Consider the following 27997-nt stretch of genomic DNA (forward strand, 5'->3'; position numbering starts at 1 on the left):
AATGATACCACTCACAATTCTCTACGATGAATATATCGATCGGCCAAAATTGACTGAACAAAAAAAAACCGGTTGAGTATATAGTTCCTCCCTCCCCACTAAAGTGGGGTTCGGAACAAAAATAGAACTAACCGGTTTTTAAAAAATCACCATTACTCCTCTTCGAGTCGAAAAAAAGACAGCTCCTTCAACCAAACCAAAATTTTTGAACCGTAAAAACCATGTGGCCAAAAATAGCGTCGTTACTCTTCGCGACTACCAAAAAATTTTTATTTTTTTTTGTCACACCTTTTAAAAGAAATTCACCAATTCCTGAAACAATTCGCCTTTTTATTACTCCAATAAGACCATAATATTTGCTTCTAACTTGACTTCTCATTGAACACAAGAGTGAATAGAGGCTAAGAAAAACCAAGCAAGAAGGCGCCAAAATCGGCTCGCAGCAAACCCGGCCTTAAACCCTTAAGTACAAAAACATTTGAACAACAAATGGGGACAAAATGAGAAACCTCAAAGAAAATTACATAGTTTCTTGAAAAATCTTCACAAGTTACAACTCCAATACAACCATCCTCAACACACCGCTGTGAAAAAACAGTAGAATTTAGTTCACTGAAAGGCTTGTCAAACGTCGGACAAAACAAACAGCGTCGCAAAGAAACACTTGATTAAAATGAAAAGAAACGAAGAACCAGTTACTCAAAATCTTTCAGCAAATTTTTCGGAATTTATCTAAAACTTTGTGTTGCATCGTCCCATGGACTTGTTTTCGTGCTTCAGAGAACACGCCAGACCGTAGAGTGATCAACTACAAACATTAAGCTAAAAATTCCAAAACGTCAATTATTGCTGTACCAAGCCTTCCTAAATTCAGTTGTTTCCTCTTAGCATCAGAACACAAATAATAATACACAAAATTGCGAATATTTTCCAGAAAGGCACAGAAATGAGCAGAAAACGTCAAAGATCAACTTTCCTCAAGCAGTTCATCGACTTAACCACATGAAGTTACTGTAAACCAAAACTGCGCAGACAGTAAAAGTAGAAAAACAAAAACATTTAACTTGGGCAAATAAGCTGCCAATCATATAAACATAGCTGAAAGATTACCAGAAAATAGCCACGATAGCTTTGTAGATCTGCAGTCTCAAAAAAGACAAAAAATAGACCAAAAAATAGTTTTCATTGAATGCTGAGGTGTTAAATTTTGGTTAAGATTATGTTTAACTTATTGCTGCTTTTATTAGCTGCTAACCTTCAATTGTGACTGACACAAGCTCACTTGACCTTATCTCCTTGAATTAAGAAGTCATTAATCAGAGTGAGGTAAGTCACGGGTGACTAAAAACAATCGTTCAAACAAACAAAAAAACTCGTTCCACTAAGAGTGAAAATGACTTCACGCATGCAATTCAGTCTTAATTGCGTGACCGAATGAACAAAAAGCAGATTTGAAGTGGTTGGTGACGTCATACGGTCATAAATCTTGACGAGATAAAAAAAGCAAGAGCATGCCAACAATAGCCCCAGCTTTTTCGTTTCTGCTTTAATATGAATATAACCATGATAGAAGCCACGTTGACTGAAAACGTTGTAGATAAAGCTAAGCAAAAAACTGCTTTCAAAAAGACGCATGTTAACACAAATTTCACTCGCTTTGCCTACTCACCTAGTTCTTTCGCTGTCTGACAGAACTATACACGAAATTTCTCTCTGCTTTTAATTTTTATTGGTCAGATTGGCCTAAAAACTTTTTCACGAGTAACATACTATGAAACTAGAAGTAGGGAAAAAATCATCACCATTAATCCTCTTCGAGCTGGAATCTTCCTCTTTAAAAAGACAGCTCCCTAAAACAACCGAATTCTCTGAACTGTAAACACCATGATGCCAATAATAGCGTCGCTAAGCTTCGCGGCTATTAAAAATAAAAAAAACTTATTTTTTAGCGCGCCGATTAATTCGAATTATTTGCTGGTGATTCAGCTCGCTCCTCCTCTTGAAAAAGTAGATCTTCCAAAAATGGTTGAATTTGCAAAAAGAACTTTGGGTTTAAACTTGCGAAAACTGATAGTCTTCTGCTATTTTTCTTGACAAGTACGGTTTTTTCCACAAAATGTTTTCGAAAATCTTAACTTTTAAAAAATGGTCCTCTGCCGTTTGTTTTCAGTTGATTGTGAGAAAACCGACGTGTAAGCGATTTGGCGGAAATGAGTGGAATTTTACAACTTTTTATCTACAACCCTTTTTGCATTGATCACCAAAAATATTTGGCCTTTTGAATATTATAAAAATGAAAAATAGACGACAAAAAATACATGTCGACTGTCTGAATACTTTGTCTCGCGCCCCTTAAGAGGGATGCATCCAGGTGGAAAACAACCGTTAGAACTTTATGACATAGTGCTTTGATCTATAAAGCATCAGTAATTTACTAACACACTCTTAGTTATCTCATACTCCATCAAGTGCTTGATCGCAGAAATGCAACATTAAAAAGCTCTTTCGAAGCATCCGAATCCAAATTACTGTCAGCAACCTTGCTTGACAGCCATGAGGTGTAATGAAATTACATTCTACAAAGTAATCATTAGGGCAGAATTCATCTCAATTATACTCGCCCGCCTTAAAATCAACTAATAGTTAAGAAAAGCCAGCTTTCCGTAGAAGCGTCTGATACTGGTTGAAAACATGTAACAAAAAAGTGTTGAACGACCCCACACAAGCGAATCAACTCGCTCAACAAAATTGAAGTTGTCGCATACGCATCGATGCTGACAAAGTTCGGTTAAAATTCTTAATCTGTAAGAATGTTAATATTGTGATTGCCTTTTATCTGCATCTGGTCTTAGTAACAGAAAGATACAATAAAAAATATTTATTGAGGTATCAAAATTTGGATAAGTTTATTATTAATTAGTAAATGAGGCAAGTTCACAATACTGCAATCTTAAATGAGTCGGTGAGTTATATACAACAGTGCAGCAGATATGTTAGTACTGAATCCTCTAACTATTAAGGGCAACTTGCTTGGTGAGTTAAAACTCCCAGCCGTACCAACAAAAATGAGATAGCTCTAATTTTGGACTATTGTAGTTGTTTGGTTCTTCTAATGCAGATAGATAAGAAGTTACGACAATTAAGACATTATTCGTCATCATCATCATCGTCTCCTTCTGGGATAAATATCTCTTTCTCTTCCAGAAAAGCCGCACCCTCTTTGCTCACATATCCACCCAAGTAAATGAGGGGAGTAAACACGACAAAAACCTAAACATTCGGAAGCTCCAGTAAGTAAAAAATTGGTTGTCTGAAATAGGCTTTTCTGTTTCCACTTGGTCCTGATTATAAACCCGATTTAAAAACTTGAAAAGCAGCATGCGACACTAGAAATTTTATGTTCACTATTTTTTTGGGGTGGGGAGGCTTTATGATACATGAATTTACAAGCAAAATATTGTCGCCACATTTTTGTTTAAAACATTGTGCAAAGTAATCTCTAGCAAGATACGTCAAACGTAAATAAAAAAAAAAGAATTTATTTCTTGGACATGATTGAATATATGCAGCCATTGGATATATTTATCATGACACAAGTGGACTTGCACGGAATCTTGCTGATTCTCTATTGCAGCAATCCCCATATTTAACTCAGAAACATTAACATTTTCAATTTTACTACATTTCAAACATATAATTTACTAGCTCTTGGTTGTTAATAAGGTAAGAATCCTTTAACTTATGGTATATATTTTTTAATTCATCACGCGTACTTTTTTCTACGTTTCCAGGTAGCAGATTTAATTCCCTGAGCTTATTATACAGTTTAGCAGCACGATATTTGATCGAAAATTTCTCAAGTTTTCTCTTGCAGCAAGGTATATTGAGTAATCTTAGCTCGGATTGCCTCGTATTCCTCCTTTTTTTTTTACTAAATTGAAACATTTCGTTATAATAATTCTCAGAATGAAAATTGCAAATCGATTTAAGAACAAATTTAAGGAGCTCGTAAATATGTAGCTCGTAGACTGAGAGAAATCCATGTTTAAGAAACAAATCACTGCAACTGTCTGATTTTCGTCGAAAGGATATAAACTTTAACACCTTTTTCTGCAACATAAACAATGGTAGTAAAGAAGAGTAGCTGCAGCAGCCATATACAAGAACGCCAAATTGAATAATGGGAATCACGTTGCTCGAATAATAGCTTATAAGTTGCAATCTAGGAACAAAATGTCTCATTTTAGATACAATTCCACATTGCTTGCTTAGTTTTTTCTTTACATGCTCAATATGGCTAATAAAGGAAAGCTTTGCATCAATTCTAACAGCAAGATACTTGCACATAGAGTGAGTTTGGACAACTTGATCATCAAACAGATATTCACTTGAATCTATTTGAATCTATTTAAATAGCTGGGTATCCCCTCAATTTTAGTCAGATAAAAATTTATTTCTTGTCTGTCTGTATATAACTCACCCTGAAAGCCCCGAACTTGAGTTTATCGGGCTTGGATGCTATTCCTCCGGTAACTGTAGTGACATGTCTTCTAAGGACCATTGCTAGAGATTGCGTCGACTTGGTATTAGAGGTATAAGTACTAGGTCGGCCTCTAACACATGGTACACTTCGACTTCTCAGCTGAGAAGATAAAAGTGACACGTTCCGCCTGATTATCATTGCGCACTCTGAAAATATTTACATTTCAGAACCCAACCAGCGCATAGTTAGCAATTTGATAACGTCACAATTGGGAATAGAAAGAACACAATTTTACAAAAACTGACGGAAACTTTGTAATTTTGATCTGCAAAATTGATCCTGAGTTTGGCTATAATTGCACATTGGATATTTTGTATAGAGCAGACTTTTTATAAACGCATATGAACTGTTTCTTTTAGCCGGTGGATTACGTTCATCTATATTTTATACTTTTATTAACCAACTCAATGAAATCGTGGTTAGGAGTGGGAGGGGAATAAGAACCGACCCCTCACACCGAAATTGTCTCCTCAAAGCAGTTTCGGGGAATCGCATACTTATAGACTAGTAAGGCGAAAGGCTCTAAGAGAGCTGCTCGGCCACTTAATGCCCTCCCAGCACGAAAAGTCAAATAGGTCAAGAAAAATCGCATAAAAAGATCACAGGACTAACATAATTGTTACAAACTTAAGTTCTAAAAAGCTTCAAAAATATGAAAACGGATTGAGTAAGTATCACATTTAAGGTTTAAAGAAATTCAAAAACTCCATTTTTGTCTTTCCAACTTTCGAAAAGAGTTGCCTCAGACGTGTTTCTACATTCCGAAAAGTTTATTCTATGAGGACGTATACGCTGTAGCAAAACTTAAACAATTGATTTTCGGAAAGTTCAACTTCAATTGCATTATTATAGGGATTTTGTACTCTATGAATTTTAAACTTTGGGGAACAAAATTACCCAAAAAGTATTGAGCGAACCTTAGTTTATATGAACCGCAGTAGGAAAGGAGACAGTAGTTTTTAATAAGCGAAAATAAGGATTTCTTAATTACTTCTTTTTACTCAACTTTTCTTTCAAACTTCTCATGGTTAGACAATAATGGCCTATAATTATACTATTAAAAGAGTGTACAGTGTCCATTGCAAGTTGACAGATCAAGAGCCATTCTCACGTTTATACCAAGTAATCAAAACGTAGTGATCAAAGCACCGACGATAACTACAAAAGTATCAAGTCAGCACTCGCAGTTCTTTGAAACTGTATCCTTAAATTTTTTAAAACATAGCCGGCAGATTTCCGGAATAGCTGCGAAAAAATAGACCTGTGTGCCATATAATAGAGATAGAAACAGATACAGATCTAAATTGAAAAAAAAATCGACGCCGCTCAAAAAAACTAGGTAAAAAACATTTAGCAATAAATTAATAAAGTTTGCTAAAATTCATTCCGCAGAAGCCTCTTATTAGGGACCTTTCCTGCACAAATGACTTCCTCTGTCCTTAAACAAATTCAAATTAAACTTAAGTTTTAAAGTGCAAAAGTCATTTTATTGAGTGAGGTAAGTCACGTATGATCAAAATCTAATCATACAAATAACCTAAAAACTTTTGTTAAAGCGAGTGAGAAATGACGTCAAGCGCGCAAATGCCCTTAGTGAGAGGAAAAAGTCAGTCAGAAAATTTGACTTTTTCTGCTTTGCTGTGTGAACAAATGTAAAACGAAAAAAGAGCGTCAGACGACAAAACATAGCAGGACAAGTCCTGACGTACAATTCAAAGAATTTTCATTCACTAAGAAGAAAACTAGACCTAGAACGGACCATGAGTGGATTGGGAAAACCGTTTAGAACAAAATCCTATCCAAAAAATTGAAAAAACAGTAAAAATCAAAGTGAAATTGCCGCATGTGAACAAAAAACCAATCGCGAGAAAGCGAATTTTTGTTCAAACACCGTTTTCTCACTCCACTTTAAATTTAGAGCGAAAAAACTTCACGCCGCAAAACCACTCGCTTTTTCGCTCCACTTCCTGTTTCGGCGTGACCAAAATCACTACTCCAATTTGACTTCAAAAATCATGAAAATGTGTGAACAGATCTTAAAAAAAAACATAGCCGGAAGAATTCCGGAAACGACTCGAAGTGAAAATCCATTTAAATTCCATCCAACTACTCAACAAACAAAATGTGTCTTCAATAATTTATGATTATCTTGAAACAAAGTCATGAAACAAAAAAGTAAAAACAATAAAATCAAATCTGTTAAAATATGATAAAAAATCTGATCAAATTTTGTTATAAATTGAGATCCCGAAAAAACTATCTCTGCCAAAACAACTTCATCAAAACAACTAGTACTTACATAAACCACATATGTGAATTTTGAAAAAATACTTAAAGCTAAAAATATGAAAAAAAGCTCTTAAAAACAACTTTCACGTAAAAACTGGAAAAAGCTACTAAATCTTTTAATATTTTAAAAACATATAAAACCAAAGAAAAATTCCCTTCAGTCAATAGGGTATCCAGATGCTCGCAAAACAACAGGCAAGTCATAATAGGCAAAGAAACTTAGCTAAAAACAGAAAAACGGAAAACTGCAAAAAATTAAGAAAAATAGTTCCAATGTTCGTCATTTTTTTGACATATTTCTCAACAAAAATGATTCTTACCAACATAACTGTAACCAATTGTTATGATAAAATTGCCCAGATATAAGGGGTTTATTCAATACCCATTTGAGCCAGTAAAACAAAATATTTGTCAAAAAAACGCAAAAATTAACCCGAAAATCAGCAAACTACATTTAAAACCTCAGAATTATTATAAAATTCATATGAATTTCCAGAAACCTTCAAACCACTACCGAAACCAGCCAAAAATTAAAACAAAAACATAACCAAACCTCTTAACCAAAATAAATGAAAAAAAAACTGCTTTAAAATGCCGCACGTGAACAAAAAAATTTCGCTCGCTTAGAGAAAATTTTTTTTACACATCAATTTCTCGCTCTCTCAAAAACAGCGGTATGAACAAAAACCACTCTCTTTTCGCTCCGCTCTTCACTTTTGTTCAGCGCCAAAATCACTCCAAATTTTTTCACGCGTTTCATTTCCCGCTTCAAAAATCACTCCAATAAAATTGATTAAAAAGGACTTCGCCAATACTCCTCTTCGAGTCGTAAAAAGACAGCGCCCCAATACAATTCAATTTCTTTGAATTGTAAAAAACCAAGAGCACCGCAATATAGCTTCGCTCAGCTTACAGCTTCGCAGCTATAAAAAAAGGATCAACAGCAGTTATTAGTTGAATCCGAGTTTTTCCGAGAAGCACGTGTTCTGTACCACCGATTCTCTTATCTATATATGAAAAATAGATCCCCTCTCGTCACCCTGCCAAAAAAGTCTCCAGCCTCCATGGATTTTCGCTAGATAAACTAAAGCCATTACCACGACAGTTGTTAGACAGCAACTCACCCTACTTTAATCGGCAATGTACACTCTTAATTTTCTGCGTTCTATTTCGTTGATTGGTTTTAATGTACGTTCGCACCTCACTTATTGGAGAATAGTTCATGCTGTGTAATTCATTAAGTCGATGGAGCACAATTGAATTAATCTGACGCGTTGTGAGTCTCATTAGAAGAGCAGAATTTGATATCCACAAAACAGATAACAAAACATACAAAGATAAACACCTAAAATTCTTCGCTTTTCTTAGAGTATTAGTAATGCCTGAGTTATTTAATGTTCCCGAAGCTTCATACAACTGCCTTTTAGATATCAAATTGGTTGAATATAGCCGAATTAAAAAGATGTATTGAGACCAACAAGACAATAAAAACGGCAAACATGCGCGGATCTCAAAAACCAGCTATACTTTTTGAAAACAAATAGTCAAGTCGTTCAAAACGTTGAAAATGAGAAGAAACCTGGTTCATTTGGGTCCCATTAGAGGGTTTACAAACATGTCCTTAATGAGAATTGATTGATGGGACAACCAAGCAAAATTAAAAAACCTTTTACAACTTAGAACTGAAATTACATTGAACTGAAATAAAATGAAAACAATTTGAACCAAAGTTGTCAAAACTTATAGATATGGAAGGAAACCATTGAATTGGTCGAAAAAAATATTTCAGTAGAAAGCCTATGACTTGTATGACTTGCGCTCAAGCAATTGTGAGAGGACAACAAGGAAACTGGAATAACGGGCAACAATAACCCAAAAATTAATGAAAACTTTGAGAATGACCAGTGATAGTCATAGAAACCATGAAGCCATGAACTCGAATCATTATACAAATTTGCTTGAGTCTCATTGGCAACCATTGATATCTGCCATTATTCAGACAAAGTAAGACAAAAAAAATAAACAGAAGCAAAAATCGAAAAAGTCATCAAAATTCTATTAGACTACAGAGTTATAAAAAAATGCAAACCAAAAGCTTTCAACTCTAAGCATTGACACTTTATGTGCCTAAATAGAAAACAATAATTCCTTTTGTTTATGATACTAAGTTTGAACACTGCAAAAAGATAAATTAACACTGATAAACCTCAAAAACTCGATAATAGTTTGAAATTATGAAGACAGGGAGAATGAAAAACACAAGAAAAAACATAGAATAAGGTAAAAGTGTAAAACAGTAGCCATTGATTGATTCGAAAAATATCATCCACACCATTGTCACTCATGAACCACTCAGAGTGTCACCCATTGTCACTCATGAACCACTCATGAACTTTCAAAATTGCCGCATGTCAAATAAAATTCTCCTTAAAAACGTAACATTACTTTGAAAACATTGTAACCAAATTTATCCAATTGAATTTAGCGAGCTAAGCGACCAGAAAAATAGCTGATCAACTTGAAGAATATCAGAAATAAAGGATGCGTTTTGGATAAATATTTGTTCAAAACTATTATAAGAAGCTGGAGCAAAAAACACATCATTTAAGTTTTCCACAATTGTGTTAGAACTTTTTAGGCGTGTAACTTCTAGCAAAGTTGGACAAAATGGACTTTAAAAAAGCATATGTAGTGCAATTTTCATCAAAAACGCCAAATTTTGAAAAAATTAACCAAAATTTTAGCCAAGTCGGATGACACATTTCAGCGAACCTAATCTACCTATAAAGATAAAACCAATATCACTATTGTTACCTACCAATTCCAACAAATTTTAGCAAAATTGATCACAATTTGAGCAAAATTTACGGAAAAACCTCGTTAACTCGAAAAAGATGAAATTCAAAAAAGTTTTCAATTACCTATTGTTGTGATAAACTTATTAAATAGATACGTTATTCTCAGGATTTGCCTGTGTGTGGTGCGCCCTAAGGAATTTTAGAAACAAGCTCGTCAAGATTTCCTCTGTGATTTGCTGTGCCCTGCTCTTTGTGTTCTCTCAGTGGTCCTCCGTGCGGTTAGTGGTCTCTAGGTTCTACGATCCCCGGGTTTTGTGCTCTCTGGGGCCTGTCGCCAAACCGAGAGGAAACGACTCTAACCACCGGTTGTACTGTTCCTACAAATGCGTACTTTATATTTACACAGTTTATGTGAATATATTTATGTGTATGCTAGTGTGTCTTTGAGTCTGCTCCTGTGTTTGCGCGTGATTTGAAGCTGATTGTACATGCCTGAACCAGACAAAACATGCTTCATATTTTTGCACGTGATGGGACAATTTGCTGCACAGATCCTGCCCTGGAATGCACAACATTTAGTAATTGGTACATCCAGGACACAATATATTGAAGACAGCGCAGTCGGAGCAACCATCCACTCATATCGCGGAGCTAACCTAATCGACCTCTTCAATGTAGTCAACCAGTATCCTCCTCTCAATTAGAGATCAGTATGCATTGTCGCAGAAATCAATGATCACCACTACTTCTGCTCTCACTTTATTGAATGCTACCGAGTTCTGTTGGATATCAAATGGCATAAATTCCAACCGCTTATTGTCGTCTCACCTAAAAAAATTGCCAATTCAAATAATAAACTTGTTAACAGAAAAATATTCTACATGATCTTGGCTCAGCACCGTTTTCTTCAATTTTATAGAGATCCTTTAATCATTGCACCATAGTTTTCTACAGCAAGTCTGCTTCCTGTCGAGATGGTATTCATTTCTCTTTCTAGGGTACCCATTTCTTTACCTTGTATCTGCATATTGTAATATCATTTTCCAATGAATTTTATGCAGTTATTTTCATCTTTATCAATAATCTACACTCGATGAACAGCCTTCCTCTGACAATGTCAGGTACTCAAACCTATTGCTCTATTCATCTCCGAGGTAGAGTTTGGTGCTACGGTTGCGGCACATATATGCACATCAAATGCAGGGGCCTAACAACTAAAAACGATCACCATCCTAACTTTATTTGCAAACACTGCAGTGAACATGCAAAAATTGACCCTCAAGAAACAGCTAAACGTAGCCCGACACCCTCAATCGAGACACTCCCGGAACCGTGCGACTCTTGGCAAAATTTTCAAGACGAATAAAGAAAAACTCTATAGCGGAAAATTTAAAATGAAATAGTTCACTGGAAACCAATCCTCTTTACCATTAGCAAAAATAAAGAAGGCTTCAAAATTGCCAATGTTATGAACATGATCCTCACTAAAACGCTTGAAGAAGGGGCCTGAGACTGACTGTGGTATGATTTGAACAATGATAATGCCGCAATTATTTCTCGCAAGATCCAAGGCTTGTCTGTGGGTCAGGTGCAATTTCGACGACCTGTTTCTTGAGACCAAGGCACTTCAGGAGCGTTTGAGGCAATCAAATAGAAAACGAGAAATCGATGGATTTAAAGCCTTTGACGGAGACTGGTAAGATATCGAATGCTTTACGATGTCTTTCAGACAATGCAAAGGGCGGCGTACTATCAAAATCTGATCAAGTGATTATCAAAGGAAAAAACTGCACCGTACTCGATCTTTTATAAGAAAAGCACCCATGTAGTCAGAAATCCGATCTTAAATACCTAGTAACCGATATGAAAAATCGAGATTTGCCGTTCCATCCTTCTATTTCTGAAAAAATTAATGGCTGAAAAAAACGCGCCGCAAAGAAAACAAATGGCAGCCACTGCCCATCTGGTCCTGATGCAGGGGAATGGAGACAACTTTTGACATCATACAAATCCTCCTCAATCGATATCTTCAAAACAGTGTCCAAACTTGCAATCAGAATTGCGAACGACGAACAAAACTTCTTGAATTCTTATAACGCTTGTCTGATTGTACTAAAAGCCCTGGCGTTCGATCAGTCCGAATTGGCGAAGTCTTGAGACAAATTATAGGTAGGAGTATAGTAAAGTGCGTTAAACGAGATCTCCAATTAATTGGGGGAAACGTACAGGTGTGCCTTGGACAAAACAGTGGCATCAAACATGCTATCCATGCACTCCGGCGACGCTTTCTTGAAGATTGTACTGAAGGTATCCTTCTGATTGATGTCAGGAACGCGTTCAATAGCTTGAACAGAGACCTGGCTCTACAAATATATCAAAATATCAAAGCTTTGTCCCTCAATTTATACAGCAATCAGAAACTCCCTCAGACCCCATCAGACATTTTCATTGATAAAAGAGTAATCAAGTCTCAGGAAGGAACAACTCAGGATGCTCCAATAGCCATGACAATGCACGGAGTGGCTACATTCCTCTCATCGACATAGTTGAAGATCAAAATTGGACTCATAAATGGTACGCAGATGAGTAAAGTGGCGGTTAGCCTTGAATCACAACGAATCGTGCTAGAAAAGCTCTATGAACATGGCGGTGCATTTGGGTATAATCTGATCAAATGACATTTCATTACAAAACCAGAGTTTGTTCAGAAGGCGAACAAAGTTTTTCGGGATTAGATGTTGATGTTATTAAAGGTCCTTTTTTGGTTTGTTATTGGTTTTGATAACTGCAAGGATTTTCTGAAAGAAAAGTCATTCAACAACTCTAACATAATTGAAAAGCTTGCCAAACAAACTAGGCTATCCCCTCAGAATGTGTACAAATCATTTACAAACGGACTGCAACATCAATTGACTTTTATTGCTAGGACTACTCCAAATTCGGAGTCTGCTGAGGGAAGCAGAAAAAAAATAATAAAAATCTTATACCTTCAATGTTGAACCATCCCTATTACAATGACAGTTACCGGAAGGTTCTCTTGTCCGGTTAAAGACGGTGGCTTAAGCATTCTTCTTCCTGAGACAGAGCATATGCATAAGAAAGATGGAGCAGATTGTGAGTTTCATAAAGAAAAAAATCCTTCAGAAAATCAGAAAAAAAACAGGAACAAGCACGAGCGAAAACGTGGTTAATCAAAGATCTCATCAATGAAAAAGCATATTATCAAGATTTGGCTACGGAAAAAGGGGCATCATGCTGGCTAAACGCACTTCCAATGAAAAGATATCAATTTGATTTAACCAAGGGAGAGTTTAGAGATGGACGTGCTCTTAGATATGGATGGGATCCCGTAAAATTGCTATCAACATGCGCACGTGCAAAAACTTTAATGTAGTGCATGCTCTGCATTGTCCAAAAAAGGGCTATACGCACATAAGACACAGTGACATCCGTGACTCTTTTACCAACCTGCTCAATCAGGTCTGCGATGATGTCGAAGTAGAGCCGTGTCTTCAGACTTTGCAAGGAGAAACCTTCGCAAACAGAACTACCACTACTGACGACGACTCGATATCAGAGCTAGTGGCTTCGATTCACGTTTCAGCAGAACGTTCGTTTATGTGAGAATGTTTAAGCCGTATGCGAAGAGTCGCCCAAGAAGCATACCGGATTCCTACAAATATCACGAGTCCATCAAGAAGCTGAAATACGAGCAAAGGATAACCGAAGTCGAGAAAGCCACCTTCCGTCCGTTAATCTTCTCATGTACAAGAGGAGCTGGTCCGTCAGCATCAAAAGCCATACAGAGATTGGCTTCCAGGATCAGCGATAAGAGAGTAAGATTCATATTCGGACGTGATCACGTATATAAGAATAAAAAATAAGTTTCGCTCTTTTGCGTGGCTCCATGCTCGGCCTCCGTGCCCTGCAGCACACGCTCCTTTCGCCGGTGCCCTGCAGTAGTAAGCGTCAATAGGCACCATTGTAGAGGAAGGGAGGCTGTTGTCCTAAATGTTATATATTTTTTCTAATCTTGATTCAAAATCACTACACATTATACTTTGATTGCTATTTACATCTATTTTGATTATAATTCTGATGCTTTAAGTTCTCTATCTTTTGCATCTGATGCGTCAATTTTTAACTACTGTCAGGATTTATAAATACACATAGGATTTGACTTGCTGCCCCCGAGTTGACCGCCTACCCTTTTAGGGGATGGGGCTTTCTCTTAATTGACCCTTTTTTATTATTATACGCTCGATTGGCTTTCCAATGATACCATACCACTCATGTCTCTTTGCCTTTTGTACCACTTAAACATGTTATTGGTTTTAATAAATTGCAAGAAAAACTTACATCAGTTTGGTCAGTCTTATCAGAATCAAAAATATGTTGAAAGAGAAGACTTCTTGCGCATGAAATGCAGAGTACAAATAATAAAATTGACTAATTGTTATTGACTAATGAGTAAACTAGACTAACTGAAATGGCATTCCATAATAAATAAGTAGGAGCAGTAATTAGAAATAAATATAAAAGCTTGCATCCATCTAGCACCATATAGCAAAGCATATTGACAGTAGACTCATGCAATTTTGAAGTGCTTCTTCAAGAAGAGGTCAATTTCGGGCCAAATTACATTGGTCTCAGTTCCTGAGAATACTTTAAGTAGCTGTCTATCTTTGTAGTGCTTCAGTATTGGCTGCGTTATTAACTCGTAATTATCCAGACGATTTGAAACTGCTTCTGGTTTGTCGTCCGAACGCAATTGTAACTTCTCACCTGAAATTCACTTTGGAAGTTCAAGAAACCCTAACGTTCTAGGCTTATGGATTGAGCCTATTAGTTATAAATCTCAAACAGATACACGGACAAACATCCAATGAGAGAGTTTCCATTAAACAACCTCAATTAACTACTCCGGTTAAAAAATTTATTCAACTTAACATATAATTTAGTTTGCTTGCTTGCCCAACATCAGACTTCAATGACCTTCCACAATGTCGTACTATCAACCATTTAGGAATTTGGCATTAAACATTAAACAAAGAAGTTAAAGTGCGCGCTGTATTTTGAACCAATATATTAAACCGATCACAGCTATCTTTATTCAAACGAGAAATCTGAAGAACTCGCCTGTGACGTCATCTATTCCAGGCACTTCCGGAGGATCAAAATCCATGTTGTAGACGCGGCCACTGGGTAAGTGTGTCAATCTATTGTTTCAGGGATGATCAATTGCTACGACTGATACGACCAACACCATAAAAACCATCAAACTAAGGAAGCTTGTTGGCTATTCGTTACATATGTTTATGTAACGCACATTTCCATAATTCATAATGATGAATAATTTTAAAATATATGTACTGTTTTCGTTGTACAACCGATTAGTAAGACATTAAAAACGTTTAGTGAGCGATAGTTTGCATGATAGCAAATGATCATCCCGATTGCTGAGTCGATTTACTATTTCTGTGAAAGGCACGTCCACATTTATAACCAGATTAGGAGCACTCCATTGTCGTTCAAATAACTCCACCTGATTGAGTGTCCGTGGTATCCCATCCAGTAGCACACCGTCATATTCCCTAAATTACATGTTATCCCAAGCGACAGTTCTCATAGCAGTTCATGTAAAGTATTCTAAGCGACAGTTCAAAGTATTTCAACAGTTCTGACAAAAAAACTTAAGAGATTGCAAATCAATTCGGCTCCTTTCCCCACTCTGCGGTTTTATAAATTTTCCCATTTATCTGTTTTGTCAACTGACAATTGCTTAATTGAACACTCACGATTCTTGAAAAAATAGAAGTGAAAAACACAACAAACAATCAGAAGCGCTAGAAGACTAAGAGTCATATCAGTCAAGTGCGAAAAATTGATGTACAAAACTTCAGTAAACGCGCCCACGAAAGAACCCAATATACTTTTCTACAAATTCTCCAACATTAAAAATCTGTCTCTCAACGCCCAAACCGATATTACATATATAATTATATATATTGCATAATTTGCAGCTTCAAAGAACGTTATATTGCCTAAAGGCAATATAACGCTCTTCAAAAAAGGCATTTACCGCTATATTGCCTTTATTGCAAAAAGGAAGAATAAATGGTTGCAGAGTATTTGGTAGTGTAATATGTTCTGATAATGCAGAAAAAATTGTAGAGAGATCACTAAAACAGCCATCGCTGCTAAAAAAGCTGGCCTTTCATGCCAATGCAATGTTTCACCTGAAACTGTTTATAAATCGTCCCTTAATTGGTTCAGCATAAACTGACCTTATTAGCTCGTACAACAACTAATATTGAAGATCTGTTAAAAGAATGTGAGTAATCAATCAACGATGAGCCATTACCTAATCTATTGAAGAGTCCTGCCTACAATCAAAAATACCGTACTACCTTTTCGTTGCCGATAAGGGAGGGTGACTTGAATATCCTTTAACCTGAAGAACGTTTTAAAGAATACGAACTATCAGTTCAACATTCAAGTCCCTCATTCCTTTCTCTGCCGAGAGCCGAACTAAAGCAACATCATACATGAAATAAAAAAGGACAAAGAGTTCGATATCAAATCGAAAAAGACCATAATTAAGAGCGAATTGAATAACAGATTTCGCTGACTTGACTAATGATATTCAAATTATATCCACAAAAACTGCACTCTGAAACAACTATAATAAGTCCTTGTACAATGGCGATAATTCTTGTTAATTACTCTGAATATTGATCTCCGTAACAAGGAGAGAAACACTCTAGAAGTCAGTGCGTAACAAACATTTTCGTTCACTGGTAGACCTGGCCCATCAGCTTTAAAAGCACTCAAACAACTAACATCGACGCTCTCTGTGCAAAAAGGGGACAGATACGCTGATATCATTTTACATCTAACAACAAAATTCAGCTTCGGTCTCCTGAGCATTTCCATCATCTGCATACGAGGCTCAAGGACACTTCAACGGCGCAAAATTTTTGATGCTACAATGGGAGCTGTTGTTGAAGAAGTGAGGCTGTTAGTTTTACTCATCTAGTTTTTACTCATTTACTTTGATCAGTTGTGAGACTGTCAGTTTTAGTCAATTACGTTGATCAGCCATCGCACAACGTTGATCAGACATAGCACAACGCTGGTCAGCCATCGCACAAGATTGCTTAGCCATTGCAAAACGTTGATTAGTCATCGCACAACGTTGATCAGACATCACACAAAATATTGTCTCAAGGCAAATATTAAAACTAGTCCAGCTAACGTTTCTCATGAATACATTTCAGATGAGAGCTACAACTATTTGTTCTTCGATAATGTTCATCTCAATTTTCAACATGGCGTTCCTCTTTTAAAGTACTGGCTATTGTCTCATCTATGAATAACATCAAGTTGCAGTATTTGTCCACAAGGGGTATATCAAAAAAAGAATTTTATCGCAAAAGCCCATGCTCATTCATATAACTCAAATCATTTCATAAGCCAGAGCTTAAAATATAATCGCAGAATTCAGACAATTTCAGCAGTAAACATCATCAGAAACCTAATCAATCTAATTATTGATTCACCAGTGCTGCAACTCTAATGAACTATAATTATATATTTTTCTAAATGTAAGTAGTATTCAATGCAATAAAGGTTCTGAGTTGTTCATCTCTAAACATAATGATAACAAATCGCAAATATAATTGCCAAGTCCAGAAAATGAAATGCTTACTTATTATTCTACTGCTATTAGCTTAAATTTTCCCGCATTAAGTAGAAACTGGTAATACACAATTATTTAATAAAAAAGGTTTTCAAAAGATAAAAATAAATCGTTTAGGTAACCTTTGGCTCTTAGGTTTGTGACTGAAATTTTACTCCTTCTTATAATCTTTATTATGGAGTCTAAATTTGAAAATAGTGACGATTTCTCTTCTGGTAATATCGAAATCAATCCGAGACCAATTAAAACATTCATCGACCATAAAACTTTTGGGATTTTCAAAAAATTGAGTAAAAAGTTTTTCAATTTAACAGCCAAAAACTTGTAAACAAAAGAACAGAATTGAAATCTTTGATGAACGATATTGGGAAACTGTATATATTGTTCCACAGAAACTTAGTTGACAGATTCTGACAACGAGAACAATTTCAATCCAAAAAATGAAACTTTCTGTTACTTCAGATACGATAGCAAAAAGACAGTGAAACATAAGGTGAAAAAACAAGGAGTTATGATTATAGTTCAAAAGCAGTTATCACCACAAAAAAGGGACGACCTTATCTTTCCGTTAGACTTCGAAAGCCTATGGATAACCTTGAGCACACCTCAGAACTAAACACTAATTTTGAATGATCCACTCGCCCAACAAAAATGTGATTTCTCCTTTTTTCGAACAAATAGCTATTAATATAGATAATGGCTGGTTCTAATATAGATAATGGCTGGTTCAAATAGCTATTATTATAGATAATGGCTGGTAATATATAGAGATAAAAGCTGGTTCTCGTTGGTGATTATAATATAAATTATCCAAAAGATAATAAAAAACAAAACAGAAACAATCCTAATTCCGTATGATCTAAACGTTCAAAACAATCCAGTATCAACCCGCATTAACAAGTCTTCTAATGGTGATTGCTGACAACTCTGAGGTAAAGAAAACCTTTTATTTGTGATAGTCCTATTATAAGTGACCTTTAAGTATTTTAAAATTTAATTTGTACACCAGAAAAATCCAGTGATCAAAACTTTCTAGGACAAACGGAGTTATAACATTGAAGAATTTCGAAAAAACCTTGTCATCAGATTGGAGCTACTTTTATCAAAAATCCCACCCGGAAATTGGAATGGATAAATATACGCACATATTTGTAAGAGCTCTTTAGCTTCATAATCCATCAAAAAAGTGTTTCAATCGTAATGACAAGAATGTCTTTTCAATATCAGAGAAATGGTATCGAAGCAGACGAAGTATAAGGGAATTTAAAAACACACATTTTTAAACGATATAAATTGCGGAAAGTTTATTAAACACAAGAGTATGACAAATCAGTCTTACAATGATGATTTCAATAGACTTCACAAAAACTTAATTCAAGCTGCTAAAGACGACAGAAGGAAATGGTTGCTTATTAACAAAATACGTAATTCCAACAAAATAAAGTCAAATATGCAATGCATAAAAAACGTTTTCAACTACTTTGTTTCCGAACCCAGGAAAATTGCAAATCTGCTTAATTACAGATTTTCCGATCTCGGCAAAATCACTCGTCCAAAAAGACAAATCCCTCCAAGTTCTATAATTACCCATAAAAATTTCGGTTCATTAGTCTTTAAGAATGCAAAGATGCAATTACATTGTTGGGTAGAAACAAGCTACTGGGACCGTCATCAATTTCTTCAAGGGCTATTAGGGATTCCTGCCCTACTGTTTTGCCACATATTCAGTATTTGATAAACAAATCCATCAGGTATTATCTCCCAAAATAACTTCGCATTACACCACTTCTTAAAAATGCCGATCCTGACAAACCTAACAATTACCGTCCCAAATCAACCATACCGTGCCTTTCTAAAATCATACAAATTGTTTTGCGGGATCAAATCCATGATTACCTGAACAAAAATAAACTGCAGTAAAATCAATATGGCTTTCGAAAGAAACTATCTATTATTATTATAGGTTTAGGCATCATTTAAATTCTTAAAAGTGCTTCAATATAAAACAATTAGAATAAAAAAGTTTTCAGTTTTTTCCTATAAGTAAGATCATCTGGTATCAATTCGAATGGCAGTCTGTTCCATTCATGCGGAAGTGCATGGTTGAAAAACATTTTTCCAAATTAGTTTTAGTGACCGAAATTTGACGGTTGTAAATAAACTGGCATCTTGTAACTTTATCATTGCGAGCCACTAGGGAGCTAAGATACCCTGGAACTAGTTGAGGATATGAATTAGGCGATGACCAAAAAGTAAAATTTTTAACAGCACACGTTTCTGCACAGGTAACCAATGTCGCTGCTTGTTGAATCTTGAAGTTGGCGTTCCGGCAGTCGAAATATCAGCCTGCATGCACAATTCATCATCCGTTGTAACTTCCCATGAAGTACAGCAGGTAATCCATTATAAAGTGAGTTGCAGTAGTCAAGCCGCGAAATAATCATAACTCTTACCAACTCTATTAGGTCATCCCTCTCAACTGTGTCTCTGAAAGAATAGATCTTCCGTAGCACATAGTAGCAGGCAGAAGTAACCGAGCTGATTTGCTTTGAAAATAAAAGTTTGTCATCCAAAATGAAGCCAAAGAATTTCACATGTTTCCAAAATTTGGAATCCATAGGGAGTTTTAGATCGGCATTGAGAGAATTATTTTGCACTACTTTCATAAACTCTGTTTCACTGATATTCAATTTCAGTTTGGCGCCACAAAACCATTTCTGTAAGCTCCAAAAAATCAGATCAAACTTCTCCTGATTCAGCCTTTCCTCATAGGCAAAATAAATAACGGTATCATCCGCATAGAAATGATAGTTAATTTGCAACTGTTTAAATATGAGCTCTAATGGCCGCAAATAAAAGGAGAAAAGTAGAGGGCCTAAAATCGATCCTTGTGGTACCCCAGTTTTTATTTCCTGTTCTGAAGACAACACATCTTTTATTAATACTCTCTGAGATCGACCACTCAGATAAACTTTTTAGGAAACAGAGAACAGAACCTCGGAATCCAAGGCTTACATCAAGAATTGATAGAAGTATATCATGATCCAGTGTATGTGCCGATAGATCAAGTCCATGTAAAAAGTGCTCTTTTTTAGCTCTAAAATAAGTAAACTGTCATTGGTGACTTTTAGTAGTGCGCTTTCTGTTGAATAAAGTTTTCTATAGGCAATTTGAAACGCACAGAACATGGCATTGCTCTCGAGGTGATCGGTAAGTTGTACAAGACCTCATCTTTCAAGGTGGAACTGAGGTTTGATATTGGCAGATAGTTAGCAAAATCCTCAGGATCAAGATTAACGTTTTTAATGTGAGGTTTAACAATTTCTTGTTTAAGAGCGTGGGTAAAACTCATTTTCCCAAAGAAAAATTGATTAGGTTCAATACTACAGAGAACAATTCATTAGGAAAAGATTTTACAATCCTCGTCGGAATCCTATCCAGCGTTGATGTGCTAGTAGTTGAAGCGTAGGTAGCTTTTTCAAATCGCTCAGGGATAACAGAGTGAAGGCGCAAAACTGCCTATTTGTCAATAGTAGGATCTCTGGACATTCAGCTGCCTGAATTGATGCAATAATATTCCCAACTTTCGATACAAAAAAAATATTAAAATCTAGCAGAAATTCCTTATTTTTACATTTTTGTAGTATCTGCTGCTCTTTACCAAGTAGAGCTTTCAATAAAGCTTACTTTTGACGTGTACATTTCCCGTACAAGACAATATTCATAAACAATGCCCGTCAAGAAACTTATCGAGACAAATTTTGGTATTCAAATCAAAATCCGCTTTCAAATCAACGCTTCGGGTTTTTCGATATAATCGCTCACATTTCCTTTTCTTCCTCTTCAAGAACAACAATTCATCATCATAAAATGGGCATTTATGGTCACAGACGGTTTTAACCTTAAGCGGTAATTGATCATTCAATTAATTTTCCTCTGCAGCCGCATAGTCATTCCAGGCTTTATCAACACTCAAAGTTTGCTCTATGCTGAAACTACTTAACAGTGAGTTCAGATACAAGTCAGGCCTAAACAGTTTCCAGTTCCGATAAAATATTTGTCGCTTGGGTTTGCTAGGTTTCCATTTACTTATCCAAAAACAAACTAGGCAATGATCAGATTGCGTCAGAAGAGTGTTCGATATTACATTAATCCGAATTTAGCCGGACGATATAACATGATCGAGAAGACCACCGGATTTGTGAGTTTGGCTTTTGACGTAGTGGATTAGACCAAATTCTTCCATAAAAGGAGCCCAGAGAGGTGAAGCATCTTGTTGACATTCAAGGAAGTGTTGAAATCGCCTAAGAGAAGAATTCTATCGAAACGTAATTTATCTTCCAGAAAATTAGTAAAATTATCAATAAACAACTTGACGACACTTCCTCCAGGCACTCTGTACATGATGATTAGGCAAAAATATTTTCCTGAAATTTCAAGGTCGCGCAGCAGCATTCGAAGAGCTTTGACGATTGACTTTCAAAATTCTCTAACTGAATATTTGATCTGTAGAATAAGCAAATTCCTCCGCATCTTTTATTGAGTCGTGATGCACTGTGAAACTTAAAACCAGAGGGGCAACATTGTTGCAAGAGGAAATTATTATCCATATTATTTCTAATCCATGATTTGACACATTTCAATATCTATCTCAATTATTTGCAATAAAGCATTTATTTCTTTTGTCTTGTTTCTCACAGAGCGAGCATTGTGCAAGAAGCAGTTAAAGTTTCGCTTTTCGTAGTTGTCAGAAAAGCTAAACTATAGTCATCTTTTTTTGAAAGCTTTCCATCCATTCACGAGCTGGCTCGTTCAGATAAAATATTGATACGGTAGCATTTTCAGGCAAAAATTCCACTGACTCGACTTTTTCATCTTCGAACTTAAAAACACAATGAAGTGATTTGAGCCGTGATTCCGCTGTTGAAATTTGACGAATGTGAAGTTTAATGCCGTTTATTTCACAGTATTCTTCCATTTCAGTGACAGAGATATAATGGCTATGTCGTCCAACATAGATATGACGGCACTTTGGAAGTCTTTTAACGCCCAATATTACCGATCTGTTCGTATTGGTACCAGTCTTTAATTCTTTAGAAGGTGTTTGCTTTCGCTGTGTTGTTTCTATAGTCAAATCGTCGGCTTTTCGTTTTTTGGTGCCTGAAGCACTTTAATAACTCGAAGTGCTGTCATTTCGGATTCTCAGGAGCCCCATTTTTGCTGCTCTAAGAAGGGGAAAATCAGGTTTTTTCATCGTAGCTATTTCATTTCGAAGTAAGAAACCTCATAGCTAAGAGCATCAACGCATTCCAGTTTTTGTTCAATTGCAGAAATTCTATCAAGTGCCGACAGCTCTGCAGCGAAAGTTGGCGAACACTTACTGCAGGACCAAAAAATCATTCCACTAAAATTTGAAGTTTTCAAAAGGCCCAGGCATGCAAGGTGGACATAAACGTTTTTACAATTATCACAATGGGTACCAACTTGTGCTCTGCATCGCCGAATCACAAAGCTGTTCAGGAGGTGGTGGGGATGCCATTTCTAAGGGGAATAATAAAAATGGGGATCAAAAAAGTTCGCCCACAAGGGGCTCGAAGTAGCGCGCTACAGAGGGTTGATGTACACAGAATAACATTGATAATTCAAAAGTTTGAATAAAACTATTGTAAGGTCAGTCAAACAGATGCGGAGAACTTTCACGCCGTTTGAGCTGAAAACTATACAACGTGCAGACGAATAAGTTCTTCGAATAACTTGAGCAAAATGAATAAATCAAGCAGATGCGGAGAAACCTCACGCCAAAAGCTAGAAAAATTCAAATTCAGATGTCTGTCCCAGATACGCACTCTTCCGCCGGAATCTGAAATCCCCCGTAATTGGGGCTACCCAAACAAGGTCCACCTTCTTATCAGTCAGTAAGTAACAACAATCACGAGCTGAAACAAAATTAAATAGCCTCCCGGGTGCAAAATGGAGACTATTTAAGAAGTTTATCACAACAATAAGGCTACCATAGCCGCTATAATGTATATTACTGAATTCATTAGGAAAGAAGCAGATCAAAACAATTTTGTTTCAGCAGCGTTGATAGATCTCTCAAAGGCTTTCGATTCAATAAACCATTCAATTCTCAAAACTTTGATAAACAATATTGGGAAACTGTATTTATTGTTTCACAGAAACTTGGTTGACAGATTTTGACAACGAGCACATTTTCAATCCCGAAAAGGAAACTTTCTGTTACTTCAGATACGATAACAAAATGACGGTGAAAAGTAGAGTGAAAACAAGGGGTCATGATTTTAGTTCCAAAAAAACTCACCACAAAGAAGGGACGGCCTTATGTTTTTGTTAGACTTTGAAAGCCTATGGATAAGCTTGAGCACACCTCAGAACTGAGAACTAATTTTAAATGTGACTTACTCACCCAACAAACAACTGATTTCTCCTTTTTCGAACAATTTGCTATTAATACAGATAATGTAATAACAGAAAAAAACTGGTTCTTGTTGGTGATTATAATAGAAATTATCCAAAGATAATGAAAAAGAAAACATAGAAACAATCCTTATTCTGTATGATATAAACGTTCAAAACAATCCAGTATCAACCCGCCTTAACAAGTCTTCTAGTGGTCACAGTTTGATAGATTATGTGATTGCTGACAACTCAGAGGTAAGAAAACCTTTGTTTAGGAAAGTCCACTTATGAGTGACCTTTCATCAACATTAAGTATTTTGATTTTTAATTTGTACACCAGAAAAAACCAGTGATCAAAACTTTCTAGGACAAATGGAGTTAAAACATTGAACAATTTCCACAAAAAACTTGAGTCATCAGATTGGAGCAACTTTATTCAAAATTCCAACCCGGAAATTTGAATGGATAATTTACGCACAAATTTGTAAGAGCTCTTCAGCTTCATAATCCATTAAACAATTGTTTCATTCGTAATGACAAGAATGTCATTTTAATATCAGAAATTTGTATCGAAGCAAAAAAAGCAGATGGGAATTTAAAAAGACACATTTTTGAACGATATAAATTGCGAAAAGTTTATTATACACAAGAACATGAAAAATCAGTTGCAAAAAGATGATTTCAATTACATTGTACACCTGCAGTTACATTGTTGGGTAGAAACAAGCCACTGAGACCGCCATCAATTTCTTCATGGGCCATAAGGGACTCATGCCCTACTGTTTTGCCATATATTCAATATTTGATAAACAACTCCATCAGGTATTATTTCCCAAAATAACTTAAAAAAATCGCATTACACCACTTCTTAAAAATGCAGATCCTGACGAACCTAACAATTACCGTCCCAAATCAACCATACCGTGCCTCTCTAAAATCATACAAATTGTTTTGCGAGATCAAATCAAAGACTACCTGAACTAAAACAAACTTCAGTAAAAATCAATAAGGCTTTCCAAAGAAACGATCTACCATAGCCGCTATAATGTATATTACTGATTTCATTAGGAAATAAGCAGCAGATCAAAACAAGTTTGTTTCAGGAGCGTTGATAGATCTCTCAAAGGCTTTCAATTCAATAAACCATTCAATTCTCAAAACTATACTGATTAGACCTCAAAACCTAGAGACCTCTGCAACCCAGTTAATGAAAATTGATTTCGAGCGAATGTAGGCGGGAATTTTACAGAACATTACCTCTGATTAATTGAGAATTGATAGGCGAGTTCCTCAGGTTACGGTGCTGGTTCCACTCATTTTCAAAATTTATATCAAAGGTATTTTTACCTAAACTGATAGCAATACACAACTCAAATAATACGCAAATGATACGTTAATTCTGACATTTGATAAAAATCTAGAAGAAAAGTAAATCAAAACTAGCAGCCAGCGCCAATCTTGAAATTTTTTGAAGAAAACGAATTAGGAATAAAGTAAAAAAACAGTTCATTTTATTTATCAAAAATGTCAGAAAACATCAGAATGAAACACTGATAGTTAAAAACTCTCATATTATTGAAAAAGTGTACATTTTGACAATCAATTGAGATTTCAAAGTGAGGTTTAATCTTTACTTAGGACGATGGCTCAAGGCATTAAAAACGATTTACTTAATAAGAAACTCAATACCTGAAAACATGCTCAAGCTACTTCTCAATGCACTCGTTTTCTGTCACTTACATTACTCAGCAGTCGTGCTGCGTTCAAAAGAAAAAAACTTGCTAATATCTATAGAGAAACTTATCAACTGGGCTTCGAAAGCAACTTTCAATAGAAAGAAATTTGATTCCATCAAAGAACTAAAAAAAGAGCACAGTGTTATCACGATTCGTTTTTTCTTAGAAAAAGATTCTGTATTTCCGGGCTTAAAATTAAACTAAGGCTTCAGCCGTCTTTTGATATTACACTTGGTAAACCACTCCCGACGTGGACAATTGCAGAATCAAATAGAACAAAGAAAATTTTCTGCAAAGATAGCTTTAAAAGCAATAAGTTGCTGTATGGATTTGTTCGTTCTGCAATAAAAAGTTGGAATGACCTACCGCATTCCTTAAAACAAAACGCCAATAAGAAAAATTTTGGATCCCACTTAGTCAATTTTCAATTGGAAAAGTTTAAAGCAAATCCAGAATATTATTCATTAGGTACTAATTCATCCTGGTTTGATTTTAAGTTCAAGAGCACTTGATTTGCTGGGATTTCTTACTTACTCCTTTATTATCAAAATTTTGTTAAATGACTTGTCTATTGTTTGACATGATAAATTCAATCGAAATAATTTTGTAAAAAAACTGATATCAAGTAATATGTAGTAAAATACACTTCCGAGACGCTATGTACTGCTACTATTTATGTACCCTCGGATTTTTTATTAGTTTTTTGATCAGTTGTTTGTGTTCTAGTGTTGTCTTTTGTTTTACAAAAAAAATTGAAGAAGGTTGGTTCATGATAAGTCAGAGAACATTATTATGTCCAGAGTACGATTAAACTATATCATTTCTACAAGTATTCAATATTTGGATATTATCATAGCTGAGAACTCTTTCAGTACAAAATATTTATGTCAGAATATATTCAAAATTGAAACTACCTTCTCCAAGTTCACCTGTCGTAAAGCTGCATTTCCCTTTGCTGCATATCCCTGAAGCTATCAGGGCAACAGCAGTAGCACGTGTTTCAAGCTTAATTTTAATTACTTGCCGTTAAAAAACCGGTGAGCGATGAGCAACCTGCATGCAATTTTAATTGTTAGAACACTGGCTGGGCACTCCCTTTTCAAAATATGCCAACGCTTTGAAGTTGCTTTCTTTAAATATTTCTAATTAGCTAACTTCGTTCAACACCTAAGTACATATTTCCAAAACTGATAGAACAGGGATGAGATCCAGATTACTTTAAGTCGCGCTTTCATGGTGACCATAACTTACTTTAGGTTTATTTTAGACAGTGAGTCGCCTAGTACTTGCATCGTTAAGTCGTCATCGACAAGATTGCCATCACTCATTATTTTTTCGACCTGTTTTCCGAGATCAGTGCCATTTGCAATGTGCGCTCGAAACAAATCTCCAGAACATATATGGGTCAATTTATAGATTCGTTCTATTCGTTTTGCTATTGTTGATTTTCCACTACCAGGCGCAGCTATTAGCAACACACATCGTTTTAGACTCATCTAAAATCTAAAATATAAAACTGAAACATTGCCCTACGTTCGGCAATCTGATTGTACCAAAATTGCAACACTGGCAGACTCCGTAGCGCGGCAACTGTAATAGAACCAAACGCAGTGTCAGAAGAATTTCTCTGATAAAACAAGCGGGAGGTTGATTAATTGATAGCCTGCTTCAGCAGGGAGCAGCTAAAGAATTAATTTACATATATTTGACATATTTACTATATAATTACTATAGTAGTAGTAGTTTAGGCTTTGAATCAGTCTGATTTACTAGCTGTGCACCGTTCAAACATATGAAAAATGTGATTCATGGGACTGTGCATAGAAATTTCAATGCAGCTAGTGACTGAAAACCTTTAATGTAGCTCTTAAGAAAAAGCAAGAGACCTGGAATGAGTGATCCAAATGAGTGGTCAACCAGTATTTTTAATGACACGGTGGATAAAATAGCCATGAAAGAAAAGGTTAGAAAAAACCCACAAAAATGAACATCATCTCAAAACAATTAAGACTTTTAAACATGTGCTTAAATAGTGGTTTTTTGTTCAATACAGAGGAAACATCGCTCAAAATTTTGCAAGTAGACTAAGACCTTGCTTGCCCACCCTGAAATCATTTGATATAAATTTCAAATCGTAGATGGTATATAAAGTTACATGTAAAGAATGCAGTTCCATCTAAGTCGGCCAAACCAGCCGGCATGTTACTACTAGAATTTCGGAGCATCAGAGAAGGATTCCCGCGTTGAAAGTTGTTGTACAGCGCATAATATTGAATGGTTGGTTCTAGATGTAAGTCGCAAGTTTTAAAAACTAATGACAATAGAAGCAACCTACATCAAAAAGCTGAAACTGCAATTAAATACATGCAACGAGTACCGCAGGCGGGAATTCACATTGATATATTAAATTTGACTTTTGAAATTCCAAACTTTTTCTGGTTTAGGTTAATTCGAATTCTTGTCAACTCCAACAAATAAAAAATAACAACAAATGGGAATGGAAATGAAA

At 35.7% G+C, this 27997-nt stretch overlaps 3 protein-coding genes across 3 annotated transcripts in view; 1 reads left to right on the plus strand and 2 right to left on the minus strand.

Moving 5' to 3' along the window:
- Positions 1–2863: 2863 nt before the first annotated feature.
- On the minus strand, positions 2864–4685 carry LOC142348290 (essential MCU regulator, mitochondrial-like). The gene is made up of 2 exons (XM_075399589.1): positions 4481–4685; positions 2864–3270 (listed from the first exon to the last, which is right to left on the minus strand). The coding sequence occupies exons 1-2, from the start codon at positions 4679–4681 to the stop codon at positions 3148–3150; spliced, it is 324 nt and encodes a 107-aa protein (XP_075255704.1). The 5' UTR covers positions 4682–4685; the 3' UTR covers positions 2864–3147.
- A 5072-nt stretch (positions 4686–9757) lies between these two features.
- The window catches only part of LOC142338034 (DNA replication licensing factor mcm5-like), a 409068-nt gene continuing 390828 nt past the window's right edge, over positions 9758–27997 (plus strand). Inside the window, exon 1 of the mRNA XM_075387670.1 lies at positions 9758–9779. The gene's annotated coding sequence lies outside the window, so the exon portion shown is untranslated. The remainder of the gene's footprint in view (positions 9780–27997) is intronic.
- LOC142348301 (GTP:AMP phosphotransferase AK3, mitochondrial-like) lies at positions 14026–27013 on the minus strand. Its single transcript, XM_075399600.1, has 4 exons — positions 26740–27013; positions 15084–15224; positions 14770–14849; positions 14026–14415 (listed from the first exon to the last, which is right to left on the minus strand). Exons 1-4 carry the CDS (start codon positions 26982–26984, stop codon positions 14219–14221), a joined length of 663 nt encoding a protein of 220 aa, XP_075255715.1. The 5' UTR covers positions 26985–27013; the 3' UTR covers positions 14026–14218.

Source organism: Convolutriloba macropyga, chromosome 1, assembly GCF_964194025.1.
Source record: "Convolutriloba macropyga chromosome 1, txConMacr16.3, whole genome shotgun sequence".
Taxonomy (NCBI): domain Eukaryota; kingdom Metazoa; phylum Xenacoelomorpha; order Acoela; family Convolutidae; genus Convolutriloba; species Convolutriloba macropyga.